Source organism: Dysidea avara, chromosome 1, assembly GCF_963678975.1.
Source record: "Dysidea avara chromosome 1, odDysAvar1.4, whole genome shotgun sequence".
In the NCBI taxonomy this organism is placed as follows: domain Eukaryota; kingdom Metazoa; phylum Porifera; class Demospongiae; order Dictyoceratida; family Dysideidae; genus Dysidea; species Dysidea avara.
The window spans coordinates 33,183,874-33,201,217 of NC_089272.1; the positions used below are offsets into that span (position 1 = coordinate 33,183,874).

At 37.1% G+C, this 17,344-nt stretch overlaps 1 protein-coding gene across 1 annotated transcript; it reads right to left on the reverse strand.

Moving 5' to 3' along the window:
• Positions 1 to 242: 242 nt before the first annotated feature.
• On the reverse strand, positions 243 to 6,557 carry LOC136249793 (uncharacterized). The gene is made up of 2 exons (XM_066041921.1): positions 6,394 to 6,557; positions 243 to 1,717 (listed from the first exon to the last, which is right to left on the reverse strand). Exons 1-2 carry the CDS (start codon positions 6,479 to 6,481, stop codon positions 486 to 488), a joined length of 1,320 nt encoding a protein of 439 aa, XP_065897993.1. The 5' UTR covers positions 6,482 to 6,557; the 3' UTR covers positions 243 to 485.
• Positions 6,558 to 17,344: the final 10,787 nt, after the last annotated feature.

Below are 17,344 nucleotides of genomic sequence, written 5' to 3' on the forward strand. Positions count from 1 at the left end.
TTGCCAAAATGAAAACTATTGAATATAATCATCTGCAATAGAGGAATGTATACTATCAAACAAAATTTATCACGACAAATGTGATTTTATACTTAACTACTTGGTACACTTATACTTACTGAATTTGCAGTACTACAACACTACTATCATCATGTTGATAAACAACTGTGTTATAGTTTATACACCTATGAGTAGAAGGGATACGTTCTAGATAGTTGTTTAAATGAGGAGATTAAGGTTTGTTGTGAAGCATTATTGATCAAATCTCTGGTAACAGTCGGTTCCCTGCACCAGTGTGTGAGAGAGTCTGGAGTAACTAGTTACTTTGTAACTAAACCAACTCTGTGTGTGACTTTACAAAACACAACAATTACACTACCCACCTAGGAGTTGCTTCTTTGAAACAAATTTAAACTGTATAGCTACATAAACATGCAACTACATAGTACATTGTAGTTACAAACACAGAGTGTACATTAGGAATACTAATACCGTTCTGTATCGGTCACTTTGCAAAAATTCTTTAGACTGACAGGAAGAGGTAACCGGTCAATTTTGTCAGAGTTACTGATGGTAGCTGTGATGACAACATTACGACAAAGATCCTTTAAGCTCTTCGGTCTTATTTTTAAAATCAACACTTCATAGAATCGATATATGTATTCCTTACCATCCCATGGAACATACAGACATTCATGGCTGGGATGAATCTTACCAAGGAATTGTGTGTTGGCTACTCTTCCATGTGGTAAATTAATGGGCACTTTTTGCCATGTGATAGCAGTTGATACATCTTTACCAGTTACTGTACGCCCAATGTACAGATTTTCATTAATCTTCCAAGTGTCAGTTATGTCATTAGCAACCAAAGCATTTTCTGGCACTTCACCATTAGAATACACACCCCATTCAAAGCCATCCTGATCTTCAATAGTCAAAGCCTCATAGTCACTGCTATAAATGTGTTCACCACTACCATAACAAATATGAAGACACTTTTCTGAAGGCACAATATAACCTGGGATTAAGTCATTAGCATACCCTCTTCTACCAACATACAACACTTCTCCATTAGGAGCAACACCAGCAGTAATTGCATTAGGTGGAAGATGACCATCAGAAACAGTGACCCAATTTATTGTTGGATAAGTGAAGTGAGACAATTCAGGAAGTTTGCAGGAGCATAGAAACTGAAAACTAACTACTTCAAATATCTTTCCATCGTAAGGTACGTGAACCTTAAAGCTTTTGATTGGTGTTTGGTGACCTTGTACATCAGCATCTTCATCATACCAAGCTTGTCCAACTCCAACAAGTGGACCATCAAAATCAGCTGGAAATTTACTTTTATCATAATATCCCACCACTTTGCTCTCCTTGATAACAGGGGCTTCAACTCTGGCAGGAAAGAGTAGACAAGTTTTAGTAACTCTACCTATTGGGTCCGACAGTACAACATCTTTGGGTAAATAATTTATATCTTTTTCAGTGTAGCCTTCAGATGACTTCCAGTAAAAGACAGTATAAACATTATCACTTGACAACACTTCGTATTCTTCACAAGTGTTCAATGTTAGTTCTTTCTTACTTGAATTATAGTCACAATATGTAAGGATTCCTTGCGAAGGTGTAACCACACCAAATACAAACAAAGGCATTTCATTCCAGTGCAGACGAGGGAGAAACACAGTATATTTGCCAATGTAGATTTTCTCACCTAATACAAAAAAGCACATTTATATATAATTAATTTACAAATAACTAAACATATTTGCTTGTACCGTAATGAAAGCAGACACATTAAATTAAAGTGTGAACAGAATATGTACAGCATAGGTAGTGGAAATGAGGGGGCAGGGGGCCATGGTCTCTGTAAGAAAAGATCAAGATACACTAATAAAGCAGTCAGCTACTCTAACAGACTCTAATAATACAGTCACTTTATAATTCTCTTGAAAGCTACTGTAAATACTGTGAATCAATATTAACATAAAATGTGAAACCTTCCTGGCCTCAGACCCCATGAATAGCTTTCATATCTGCTGTTATATACTTCAACCTACACTTTGTAAACTTCATTGCCAAAGTTGCCCCCAACCTTCTTTGGACTCCTAATATACAGTACTACAGTTCACAAATACACACAGCAAAATTGTACATTTTAAAAAGTTTTTAGTGTAGGCAGGTTGCACAAGAAACATTAGTAATCCATAATATAATTCATTGTGTGATGTTTGATAGTACTATAGTGTCAGTACTGTCATTGTAGGGTGTCAGTTTGTTGGCTTTGGCTATTGAGTGCCTGAAGCATAGCAGTACAATCTAGCATGTGACCATGTAATTTGCAAATAACTCGACGCGTTTACTGAGTTGTATGGAGCATTTTCTTACCCATAGCAACTGTAAATAGCATTTTCAGATACCCCACCACCATATTGTTTTACCAACCACTGCACACGTCTAATTTAGTAGTTATGGTCAAAGTTGTGAAAATCCGAGATGAAAATATGCTAGGTGTAACTACCATTGTGTGGCTGCTGTAAATAGGATTCGTCTAGTGGTAGTATTTGCCTCACAGCTGTTGATAATGAAAAAGTACCCGATAAAGATACAATTATATCACATTCCATCCGTCACAACCACAGGCATCTTGTTCTAACTACAAGCCTGTGTACTTCTAAGATGTTCAAAGCATTTAAAAGCTTTGATGTTTACAAGTACTTAAAATGTGGCTTTGTAAATTGCTTGGGATCAATGTAGACAGTAAAACAGTTACATTTGCCAAGGTATGTAAAAGATAAGCAGCCATAGTACATTATTATTATTATTATCAATTTTACCAAAAAGGAAGGCATACACAAAAGGCAAAGCCTGTACAACATTTCCACCTACAAAAACAAAAATACTTACATTCATATACCTACATGATGGAATTGTACTAGCTACTCACTACAGGTGAGGAGCTAGTAGTGGTGGATCTAGAAATTTTCAGAAGGGGTTTCAAAGTTTTCAATAACTGTCAGGGACTTTTTGAAATTCCACTCTGGGTTTTAAGTCAAAGACAAAAAAAATGTCACTACCTGCTGTTCAACGAATTTCAAAGGCAAAAGCATGAAGTTTTACCAGTAGAAAAAGTCCTAGTATAATACACTATACATAACTATTGGCGATGTTATCACCCACACTATTGCGAATCGTCACCCACACGGATCATAAATAAATTTGGGATGTGCGCTGTTTTCAGAGAGGGTTTCAGCTGAAACCATTGCAATCCCCCTGTATCTGCCACTGGCTAGTGTCCCTCCACTTGAAGCATGGGTGTTCTCTCAACTTGATGGCCACTGTCTAAGCCAAAGCCTACAATAGTCTGTAACAAAATGATAGGAACTCATCACCTAAGTGATGTTACAGTACTAAATCTCATGAAGAAGTGGCAACTGGCACAACAATATGGCAGCTGGGATGTGTCCAAAATGTTACTTACGGTTACTATGAATTTTATTGTAATTGATTTCATGATAACTTGGTTTGATACATAGCTGAAACACTTGTACACATGCTATACATTCCTCTGTTGTGTGTAAAATGCTATTCGTAGGTTTGCTCCATTGAATAACTAAATAATTAATTTAACCATCATCTCCAAATATTACAGCATAATTTATACACAAAATCAATACTGGCTACATTTATGTTTTGATGTTGGACCAAAAATTTAATCCAAGCTCAAACAAATTTAAAGCAGACCTCAAGCTCCAATAGTGAACAATACAGGAGTCATAGTTTTGTTTTGACTTAATACAGGGGCTTTTTCAAAATACGTAGTTGTTTCAGTACTGACTACAGATGTGGTAAGTATAGGTAGTTATAATCATGTCACATACGTACATACTCCACAGGAAATATACATCACCTCAGACCTATACACTTTCTCACCACTTGCTATTAAAGTTGAAAGTGTTTGTTATAATAATTATGCTAACTTTGGTGTTGCCATATTATTTCACAATCTTATTTCACAATCTTAGGGTGATTTGCTGGCAATTATAAACTGTTTTTTGAAAGCACAATTGACTTAACCACAAAGCAGATCATTTTTGAACTCCTCTGTACAGCTAGTGGTAACTAAAGTTGACAATTCGGACAAATTCATTGCATAAATGCTGCATAGTACTACCTGTATAAGGTGGTAGACTGGGATATAGTGATGGAATCTGGATTGCAATGTAGGGATTTAATATGCAAATGATTTGTGATTATAGCTAAACATAGAACGAAAGTGTGTTTTCTTGTGTTAAAACCATTACATGTTTGAGTGTCTGCAAATCCATGCACGATCCAACCCCCTTGGATTAGCCCCAAATCGACAGACAAGTACAAATATGGTATTACACACGTCCAGTAATTTACGACATTAAAATTTGCCATAATATTATACATCAGTGATGATGACAAGGGAGTTCATGGTAGGGCTGAACCAGATATATATTGGTATTGTCTGGGTATACAAATAATAAATAATTACTATCCAGATAGTAATTTGATATCATAAGGATAGTTTCTAATAATTTGTAGCAATTTATGCTAACTTTTCCTTGATACAGATACACAGCTTCCACAGTTAAATATTACTACAAATTTCATTTAAGTGTTGTGTTAATTTCTACTCTATTCTAGAGTATTAGTAAATAAACATGTTCACAACAAAATTTACAATGTTTTGATGATATATCACTATCTGTAGGATATCCGGAAAGGCTTTGTTCAGAATACCCAGATAGTAAAAACAGTTATATAGCCATTCCAGTTCTAGTTCATAGTTGCCATGTTGACTGCTGATTGATCACTTACACTAAGCATGCCAGTTGTTCAAGAGAATATCAAGAGAGAAATTTTGTTGACTTTGAGGGTTTAGGTGACAATTGAAATATTTGTCTTTGGAATATTTAGACCTCCATATATCACATTTGAGAGCAAAAATTGTATTACAACATTACTCACCTATCCTGTCATGCCCACACCTACCCAGGTAGGGTGGGGTCTAGTGTCATACTGGGGCAACAAACTCTACTATGTCCTCAACTTGAAAGAGGGGCTTCTAAGAGGGATTTGGTTTACCTATTACAATAATTTTTGGTTCAACAAACTGCCATTGTCAAGAGCCCCCAGGGGTGGGGCAAGAGGTAGATGTCAAATCTCTAGCAAGTTGGGAACCCAGGGGTGGGGCCTGACATTGATAGGTGCATTAAGGCCAGGCAAACTTGATTACTTGTTTCTCATCCACAAAAATTGGGCAGATTCTTGTGTGGGCAGGAGGTCATTTGTCATTATGGAAGTATAGGCTAGCTACCTACCTGTCACTATAAAGGTTAGCTACTATGTAGCTAAATACTTACATTTTACAGCCTTACTGAGCTGCAAGATACGTTATCTGTACTTTGAAACAATGACCAAGCCTTCTCAGCACCAAAATACGTGTGCACATGATCAATAACAGCAACAATAAAATTTGAAGTGGTAGGATAAAAAGTGATGCAGGTGGGGATGGGAAACAAGTAATCAAGTTTGCCTGACCTAAGGTTGATCAACCTTATGCAGCTATCAATATATTGCTCCCCCCCTTGGGCGTAAGTGGGGCTTTACAGGGGAATATTGACACAAAACTGCTGCCCCACTATGGGACATTTGCCAATCATTCATTAAGCGTCCAAGTATATTTGTTGTAACTTTCAATGCTAGCATCAAATCCCCATGTTGCAACTGAGCCTTACTTATTGGGGTCAATATAGGCTTTCCCTACTATGGGGCATTTGACATTTGGCTGTGTCAAATCCCCACTATACTAAGCCCCACATTATCATTATGCCACATATACCGGCTCAAGGTTGTATCATAGATTATATAGTATATGCCCGAGGAAGGCAAGGGGTAGTCACTTCCATACCGCCAGTTGATACACTTGCGACCGGGATGAAGAATTTTGATCGTCGAAATTTCGCCTTGATCGCTTGATTACACTTGTAAAAGTGCCTTGATTCTTGATAGTCTACCGTAAAATACTAGTAAATTATCGTGTTGCTAAAGTTAGCTTTGGAAGGTGCTTGATCGTCACTTTTGCGAACGTATTGATCGCTTGATTCATTGTACAAAAGCCCTTGATCGCTTGATTAAATCTTGATCCCGGTCGTAAGTGTTTCAACAGACGGTATAGAAGTGACTACCCCTTGGAAGAGGGGCAATACATTGATAGGTGCATTATAGCACATATGAAAACTGATATTAATAGACTATATCTACGGATTGAGGCCTGCATTTATAGTGCCCCAGACAGTTCGACTCGCAGTTCGAGTCAAACTGACGGTTTTCGATTCCGACAGCCCATCAACAACTCACCGTTTACATTTATCCCGGCACACACTGTTCCAGGAGGAATATCATTTCCTTGTTTCATATTCAAAGGTATCATGCAATAACTCTGCATCTTTCTTCTAACTTTATTCTTTATTACGAAGGCACTTCAACCTCGAACCTGGTCTATCGCGGGGGTGTGACTGGACACGAAGCGCTACCAAAAATATTTCGTGCTAGCTGTACCGTAAATTTCGCTGTACATATCAGGGGAGGATCTAGAATATTTTGAAAGGGGAGGCTAAGCCAGACAGAGACATAGGTGACTAGGCAGACATTAGATGATACCAAGCCTTCTCACAGGTCCCTAGTGGGATAGTACTTTTAAATATAAGGCCAGGGTGTTTTAATGCAGAGATCAAGTGATATACTTGAAATAAAGGCTACATACATCAGTGTGCAAAGCACCCTAGCATGCAAAACATGTCAACCTAGAGAGTCTGGGGGCATGCCCCCCAGAAAAATTTTGAAATTTAGGCTCTATAGGTGAATCTGAAAGTGTTTTCAGCTGTTTTCAGTGGAAAATAGTGGTATTTACTTTTCCATTGTATCAAGATTGATTGCAATATACGCACTGAGTATCACGCATAATAGTAATCTTCATTTGTAACTACCAAAGCATTTAGTTAATGCTATGATATACCTAATGGATCAGCTCCTCTTAGCCATGTTCTAATCAGCTAAATCTGTGACATGGAAACATGTATAGCTAAGTAGCAGTAGTGTTGAGCATAATGACGCATTTAAAGATCACAATTAGTATGCATGCTCCTTAGCTTAGTGACATTTTGTTAGCCTTAAGCACCAAATAAAGTGTAAAAGCAGAAGGTGTGATAGTAGCTATTAGTCAACTATAGTAACCCTGTGCATGCAGCTTTACTTGTATTTATGATGAGCTTTCTGAATTAATTAGCTGTTGTGATAGCTAGCCAACTTATTTCTAGATCTGCCCGCCAGGTTATGAAGACTGATCTAGCTAGCTACAAATGCCAGCAACACAATCCACAGCATGGGGTCATATCAGAAGGTAACCAATACATTTGTAGACAAAAGTGGGTGAATATATAGCTAGTCACCTTACCAGATGGTCAGTTACCAAGACCCTCATATAGTTTTGCTAAATAGCTGAGTCGGTAGCTCTATACTGACTGTAACCAGTTAAACAAACTAATAACCAGTTAAACCAACTAACACTTTGAATCAAACAACACTTTGATTAAGAATCACCTCTTATAGCCATAGTAGAAGACGCAACCCACAATTGAAATCTTTTCTTGAAGAACTCTTGCGGAAAAAGAAGCTATACTCTACTGGAGCAGAGTTGAACAATAAGTATAGTTATATAGACATCATTTATGTTAATAGTGATGTATAGTTCCCAAAATAAGTCTGCTTTTGATGCACATAGAGGATTTAGAGTTTTATTGGCCAAGTACATGCGTACATGCATTCAAGTACTAACTTGAATGCATGTACGCAGGCCCCTTAGCCTCCTCCCTAAATCCACCCCTGCATATATAGTTGATATTGTGGTTTTGAGGGTTACCAGCGAAAATTTTGTCCTTGAAATATTTAGACCACAACTCTGCGAAAACTTTACATTGTTCACCCTGTTCTGTTCAACCTTGAAAATTTTCAAGTGCATGCTAGCTACACCTGGTCCCCCAGGACCACTTGCTAATGCACCAACCACATTTGGTCAGCCTGACTAGTTGAAGCACTGCAACGTGTCCCCTCCCCGTCCCAGACAACTTACACTGCCACAGTTGGTACCCCTCTGCCATCCCAGAACAGGGCCGGAGGAAGCAATTCTAAAGTGGTCAGGCCAAGGGGTAGGCAATATGAAATACTGTGCACTTTGCTGTGAGGGGATTTGGAGGTGTGCTTCACTAGGAAAATTTTTTAAATTGCTTGCTCTGCTGGAGATTAAATCTGGGATTATTTTCAGCTATAGATTTCCTAGCAAATTATTGACTATAACACATGCATGTTAAACTCACTGCATGTTGCTACATCATGTGTCCACATTAATTTCTTACATTATACAGTTGTAACACATGTAAATACAGTATTGTTCTCTTTTGTTATAGCTACTATAATATGAATGCTAACATTTGAAACTGATAGCTATATAATACAATACAATACAATACAATACAATAACTAATACCATACCTGTTTCACTGCCCGTACAAAAGTCTCAATAGTAGCAGTGAAATTTATCCCGTATTTCACTGACAGCAGTGAAAATGTTGTAATTGCAATTTCATTGGCTAGGATTTATGTTAACAATGTAGCGCCAATTAGTGTCGACGCGTGTTTAGTACATAGTGACAAATTGCGTACATAGCAAAGCTAATGCAGCATATGCAGCGAGTATGGTATTAACTGGGAATAGCATGGGTAGCAGTGAAATTTGGGATAAATACCACTCTTGTTGTATTGGAAATGGTAAATTTCACTCGGCTTCGCCTCGTGAAATTTATCCCCATTTCCAATACAACACTCGTGATATTTATCCCAAATTTCACTGCTACCCATGCTATTACTAGTACTAATTTTAATGTGTTGAAGTCACAACTCAATGAATAGCTAGCCATGCACTAAGTTATATGCTTAATCTTACACTGTTTAAACTGAGATGGTCATAGCACACTTAACCAGCAGTACACCCTTGGGGTGCAGCCGGGCACACTTTCAGGATATAGTGTGACTGTATACTGGTGTACATGACACTAAGATTTGTAAATGAAAAACTATTTTCTGCTATTATAGACGATTCTAGTGTTAAAAATTAGGTGTTCTTGGCATCATTTATCATTTAGAGGTAGTATGTAGGATGTATAGAAAAGCATCGAAAATTTTGTATACTGATGATCAGTGGGGGCCCGTACATATCTTAAGGTAGCCTCAGTTGAGTGAAATTAAACCCACAATAATAGTGTGACCATACACTAATAATAGTGTGACCATACATGTACAGCTGAAAAAAAGCACTTGTGCATTTAGGAGTGCATGGAAGGGTAGAATGTGACGGCTTTATTATCAAAATCAACCACTCATCATAGTATTATTGTGAAATATTACATCATCTGCAAACTCCAGGCTTGGTGATATAGGTTTATATAATTTTGAAACAATGTTTAATAGATTTGAAAGCAGTAAGTTGCTGCCTGACTAATATAGTGTTGTGTACTGTTTGTAGATTGTTGACATTCCAGGAATGTTACACCAATTGTGAAACTGCAGATGATGTAATATTTCACAATAATACGTTGATTTTGATAATAAAGCCGTCACATTCTACCCTTCCATGCACTCCTAAATGCACAAGTGCTTTTTTTCAGCTGTACATGTATGGTCACACTATTATTAGTGTGACTAATATGGTGTGCATACTACTCTTGTAAGGATGTGCCAGTTTGGACAACAATATCACACCTGTGTTAGTGTGTTGTGACCACTACTGTATTTACAGTGTACCCTATCATGCTATGCTGCACACTGTTAAAAATGAAGCACTATGGTAGCACCTCTAGGTGCTATTTTTTGACTGGAGCAGTCAAAATTTAGCACTTTTAGGTACTACCATAGCATTTTTAGGTGCTATCAGATAGCACTTCATTTTAACAGTGCAGTGCTCATTTATTCATCCAATTATGTATATACACTTCCATGCAAAGCTATTTATGTTTCGTATTTACTTCAAAAAGTGGTTGACAAATAAATCAGTAAATACGTGAGTGCTCTATTATGGTGACTGCTCTATTAGAGTGTTTCAATCTTTTCCATGACTGATTGCCACGGGAAAGTATTTAACAGCATGATGTAAGTATACTCTATTGACATTATATCACAATGCTTGCATGATGCTTTAGGCATCTATCATTCACTAACATAATCGGCCAGTGCCTATCATTGACTCGGACATAATTATATTTTTTAAATTAATGCTGAAAAAGTGGTCAGGCTATGACCTGACTGGCTGGACCGCTTCCTCTGGACCTGCTGAGAAGAAACCATCTAGCAAGAAGGAAAACGCAACTGATCATGAGATATATAGCAGTTGCAATAAAAAAGACCCTTTCCTGCACAATTGCTACTGCAGGATCCTTAGACCTTTTTCCTGCAAGAATTTTTCTTGCAATAAAAAAAGGACCTTTTCTGACATAATCTTGAAGGATGGTTCTATCTGGGATAACTAAGTGTTCCCCCACTAGCTTTATCATATACTCGATCATAGATCTTTGCAACTGACATGTTCAGGGGCGGATTTAGGGGGGGGGGGGGGGGGGGGCTAAGGGGGCTGTAGCCCCCCCCCCCCCCCCCCCCTTTCTTTTCTAAGTTATAGTACTTGGCCAATAAAACCCCAACTCTTCTATGTGTATCAAAAGCAGACGAACTATGCATAACTACCAACACAATTAATGTCTATGTAACTATACCTAATGTTCAACTCTGTTCCAGGAGAGTATAGCTTCCTTTTCCTCAACACTTCTTCAGGAAAAGGTTCAATTGTGGGTTGCATCTCTAGTTACAAAGGTTTTAATTGTGGGTTTTGTTTTATTCGAATAATTGCATTAGCAGTGTTTTCCACTATGGCTATAAGAGGTGATTGGTGTGGTTTTTATTATATGATTCAAAAAGTGTTAGTTGTTTTAATTGGTTAGAGTTATCACCAACTCAGCCATTTAGTGAACTGTAGTCTTGGTACTTTACAAGTTTATAAGGCAACTATAGCACTTTTGTCTATGAATGTAAAATCTGTATCAGTTACCTTCTAATATGACCCCATGCTGTGGGGTATGGTTCTGGCATTTGTAGCTAGCTAGCTATAGAATACCTGGCAGATCTAGAAATAAGTTGACTATCACAACAGCAAATTCAGAAACCCCATAAATGTAAATATAGTTGCACTTTGCTGAGGATTTTCAGTAGACTGATGCATTATAATATAGCTAGCTTTATCTAAATGCTTGCATGGTAGCTACAAATGATAAGATTATCATACATGCATGATAGCTACTCAATGCACATTGCAAACAATGGCAGTCTTGATTTAATGAAAAAGTAAAAGCGTTTTGATAAACTGAAATTCCATTATTTTCCACCTAAAAACACTCTCAGATTCACTTTTAGAGAGCCAAATTTTTTAAAATTTCCTGGAGGGCATCCCCCCAGGCCCCCTAGTTGGCATCCTTCGCATTCTAGTGTGCTTTGCACACTAATGTAGTCATTATTACAAATAGATAATTTGACCATGGATACTACATGAATCTTACCACTAGAACCTTGTGGGAAGGCTTGATATCTTGTAATGTCTGGCTAGTTACCTATGTCCCTGTCCAGCTTAGTCCCCCCTTTCAAAAAATCCTAGATCCGCCCCTGATGCTATAGCAGTTACTACGGGGCTTTAATGATTAAAGTCTAGACCAGAATATGGCTTTGAATAGGTAGGGTTTCCACTCAAAATTGGAAGGTGCTTCATTTTCTTATTTCTGGAGATTTTCACACAGATTTACCTTTAAGATAAAGCAAACAAGTGCTAATTTGTTATTGGAATGTTTGCAACACTCGCTATCATCACAAGTTTAAATATGTAAATATCCAAAAAGTGGTCACGTGACCAAAAATCCCTTCATATAGGATTTCCACTGCAAAATTAGGTGATGCCTCAGCCTTTTTCATTATTTCTGATGATTTTCATGTAGGCTGACCTTAAGATAAAACAAACAAGTGCTAATATATTAGTAAACTGTCTATTACTTTCAGTATCAGTGCAGGTTTAACTGTATAAATACCCAAAAAATAGTCACGTGGCCAACAATCCCATCACAGCTATACAGGATGCTAAAGCACTACAAGATGTAGAAGTCTTCATTGTAAGGCAAGAAAATATACTAATTGCTACTTCGGTCACCCTAAAATACAATAATTTTCTAATAAGCTGCCCAATTCAACTACTATGATATTTTTGGTCATGTGATCACTTTTTGTATGTTTTTTGTGTTTAAACTTATGTTGATACCCAATGCTACAAGCAATCCAATAATAAATTAGCGCTTGTTTGCTTCATCTTAAAGGTCAGTCTGTGTGAAAATCACCAGAAACAACAAAAGGAAGCACCTTCTTATTTTGAGTTGGAAACCCTAGAATAGGGCGTGGATTCTAACGGAGAAATACCAGCAAACGCTAGAGATGCGGCGATTATGCCGGCATACTGTGGGAATCAGGAATTATGCTAGCATTTTGAGGTGATTATAAAGCTTTAACAGTAGGAAAATCTGCAGATTGCATAATTCCGTTAAAAAAGATCAAGATACTCATAGAGCGGTCAGAAACTCTAATAGAGCAGTCACTGAATATGTGACTGGATTTGCAAAAAGGTACCTTTTCCACACATTCTACATACCAGCAAACAAAATGATGTAACACTTGACTCCTTCTACTAATTAACTTGTTCTGAGTATCAAAATGCAGCCAGACACTGTAGTTACACTCATGGAAATGTCAGGCAATTATATGCTATGATCAAAAAGTTATGAAGCTTCAAAGTCCAAAAAATGGGTCAATTTTTGTGTGTGAAAAAGGTACCTTTTCGCAAATCCGGTCACATATTATTCACTCTAATAAACCAGTCACATTGAAATGAAATACTCTAATACAGCAACCAGCTAAGAATTCAACACTAGTTGAAGTTTAAACATCAATGAAAATGGCCTGATACAGCAATGAACTGGCATTATTAGCCAATTATGGTGGCATAATTTTGGGAATAATGGGCAATTCTCAAAAGCATAATAGGTGATTTTTGAGCACTGCTCAAAAGCATAATGCTCAATTTTTTGGAGCATAATAGCCTCATGCCTAGCTAATGCCTTAGTTGCAAATTACGACAATACAGAGTGAAAAGGGTCTGAGGACATCTGTATTATTTTTAGTTTTGGTACTGATGTGATGCCATCCCTGTACACTATTCTCTTTCTGTACCTTACTCTCTCAAGCCAGCTATACCTATTGTTACCTACATCATGCATGTACTTGGCCTGAAATCTGCATTAGTACATACATAATTATATTCATCCATGCAGAGGAACCTCTTTAATGAAGCCACCTTCTGAGCCATATGATCACCTTCATCGACAAACTGTGCAAAGTCAGGAAGTTGCTTTACACAGTGGCTATGGTGTACCAGTTTGGCAGATGTGATTGTATTTTAAATTTTTTTATAATAGACCTAAGCTATGGAATGATGGAGAGGAAGGTTTAAACCGAATGATGACAGGTGGTCAAATTTATATAGTTTAGGAGTAATTAACCAATATCACCAATAATCCTATGTAATTATAAATTAAAGCAGGAATTTTGTGACAGGAAACATGATCTGACCACTTTGAACAATTAATGGAGACACATCATCACCATACATTGCTTACACATCAAGTCTTCATTATGTATGTACACAAAAAATGGTGAGTGCATAGATTTTACAAGGATTGTGCAACCTATAGCTAGTTCATGTGCTGAAACAACTCTGATAGAACATTCTATTACTCAATGCTATTTCTTGCCAAACCCTAGTTCAAATTCTACCTTTTTATGTACTGATAAAAAAGGAAGTGGATGTTAAGTCTGTTCCGTGATTTTAAAATAAACTAGTTTAGCCTAAAATGAATCAATCGGTAAAAACAAAGCTGCAAATGTCACAGGCAGCTGACTTACTGTAAGGATTGTGAGCTATGAAACTAGCTACTGTTATCAGCTATCCATTTCTTGTATCAGAAGTGAGGGTAACATTTGTAACTGATTATACAGTAGCTAATTACTTTTATACAAGTCCAACAAGTGGACCATCAAATCAGCTGGAAATTTACTTTTGTCATAATATCCCACCACTTTTCCCTCCTTGATAACAGGTGCTTCTGGCTTCTACCCTGGCAGGAAAGAGAAAATAAATTTTTATAAATTCTTCCCATTGGACCAGGCAATATATATGACTGGGAAAACAGTTTATATCTTTTTAATGTAACCTTCAGATGACTTCCAATAATTAAACACAACAGGATCTTCCGCACATGGTGACTGATATTCTTCAGAAGTGTTCGATGTTAACTCCTTCTCACTTGAATTGTAGTCACAATATCTTGTGAAGGTATAATCACTCGAAACACAAACAAACCTATCTCATTCAAATTACTTTGTGTCGATGAGTATTATGATATAAACCAATGTAGACTTTCTCACCTAAACACCCATGTCATCTATGAAGTATTGTAGCAGATTTTCAAAGAACATGATTAAAATATATGCATGATTCCCAAGAGCTCACAGCACCTATAGTATAGGGTAGTTTAGCATTGAATTTTGAAGAAATTGCTATGAAGTGGATGAAAGGACCAATTGTTTTTTGAAGGTTTGTTGAAGCATTTGGAAGGGGTGCCACTCCCTCACTTTTATTGAACACTGCTTGTAGTAAAAAAAAATCTAAATACTCTAATAGAGCAGTCAACCACTAATACGTATATATACACCTCCTTTAATAAGCCGTATAATTTAGCTGCAAGAACACAGTAAGAACAGTCTAAAATGCTATAACAGACCTTCTACAATCTAAAATATTCCTGGGCAATATGACCCCAGAATGGCATCCAAATCTACTGTATAATATTATTATTCAAACTTCACTGTAATTTCATATCCTATCCCCCAATCACTGGCTTGCTGCTGCATGTTAAGAGTATTAGGGTAAGGAAAACAGTACTTCCTTTGGCTTCTCTTAAGTTGGTTATGTAGTGTACATTAAGTCTAATTTTTTGATATGTTTTGCTCTTAAACTTGCAAGGACCATGACAGCACAACATAGTGTAAAGATTGTAGCAGTTTGCATCTTTAGTGTTATAACGTTTATAAATTATAAATTGTAATTATATTATACAGTATGAAAACAATAAAAAAAGTTCATTTAACAGTCCAGCTGCAGCTCCCCTTTGGCCACAGCACGAAAAGCATCCTCTTCATGCACTGGTCTTCCAAGATAGGAGCAGGTGCCCCTGATACATACATAGGAAGGCACATATCAATGAGGCAAAGGACACAGCCAGCACCTTAGCCAGCACCTTAGCCATCCCATAATTACCAAATAGCTTTCCTCCCACTTATGACTTAAAAGCTCAGCTAACTCTGTGTAAAAAAACTGTAGCCTCATAGGTCATGCTACCAGAGGAAATCTTATTTTGAGTACAAACATGTCAAATAAATTAGTAAATGGCAGTGGTGGATCCAGGAGCTGGCAACAAACAGGCTAAGTTGTAGGAAGAACTGATTCTCTTCGTAGTTGTTCTACTTTTAAGCAGAAAATAATCACTTCATAGTAAGTGTCTCACTGTTAATTTTTGCCATTTTGGGCTTTACAGATGATTGTGAAGTCTTAAAAACTGTTTACAAGGCTATGAATGCCTTAAACACCCAAAACGATAACCGATTTGCAAAAAAGTACCTTTTCACACACAAAATTAGACCCATTTTAAAGATTCATATACAATAATTTCCTGAAATTTTCCATGAATGTAACTATCATGGTATCTGGCTCCATTGTGATACTAAGAATAAATTAATCAGTGTAAGGAATCAAGTGTTACATCATCTTGTTTGCTGGTAGGTAAAGTGTGTGGAAAAGATACCTTTTCGCAAATCTGGTCACAGTTATTTTAGAGACACTTATATAGTATGCTCAAAGATGCTCAGTTTGACTTTGGCTTCAGGTGAATCAGTTTGCAGTAATATGCATATTTGTCATGAGTTATACACTGATTTTGGCCTGTGAGGTTAGAATCAAAAGAAGTACATATATATAGCTCCTCCATGGGAAGTAGGGGAGGGAGATCCATGCTGGATGTGCCATTGAATGGTACTGTATAAGTTAACTTTTGTATGTGTGCAGTTAGAGTAATCTTCTTTATGGGTCTAACGTTAACAGTCAATACCAAACTGCACAGTGTGCATGAGCTACAGCTTTTGTGCATTATTAACTATATAGTCCAAATGTCTGTTGCTGCATTAACCAAAGTGTGGTTGTGAACATGTACCGGTATCTTAAATGTTGGTAGCAACTGCCACTACCTGGTCTAAGAAGACTAGTTAAATTGCACACATGCAAAGTTAACTTACAGTACCAGTGTACCCCCTACTAATTCATTTGAAAAGTTTGTACAAAAGTCATATTGAATGTCAAATAAAAATAGGAAAACTACACACTATAAAAAATGAAGCGTATCTGACAAACCAAAAATGTCACAATATACACACCATGTACAAAGTGTGTATATGCAACATTATTGGCATATCAGATGCACTTTGAGTGTGTCTGGCACACTTCATTTTTACAGTGCACAAGTGCATTTCACTCCGTATTCAATACCGTACGTGTACTATACTGGGGCTACTTGATGGCCATTTCTATCAACCTTGTAACAATAATTTTGCTAAGCTACCTCACTACTAAGGGGAGTGTTCACTGTAATATTTTAGTCATAATTACAATGAGTAGCCACACACTGTACCACACCATTTGAATAATATGGCTCAGCGGCATCGACTCTACCTGATTAAATGGTTACAGACCCAAGGTATATTCAGTATCCTTGGGGAATGACTGTCGAGATTTCAGTTTAGATGGTGTCTTTGTGATCACATCAGTGAACTCATCCAGGAGACTGGAGGCATACAAGTCCTTTTAGTTTCTACTTATGGAAATTAAATATCAAAAGTTAGTTTATATACAAATAAGCTTGTTTATATTATATTATATTGGTACAGAGAGTATATTTAAGACAAAAGAGGAACTCTAGATCTGTAAAGACAGTTAGAATTCTGGTAGACTCTGACAATGCAGGCCCGTAACCAGGATTTGTCAAAGGGGGGTTCGACTTTGACATGG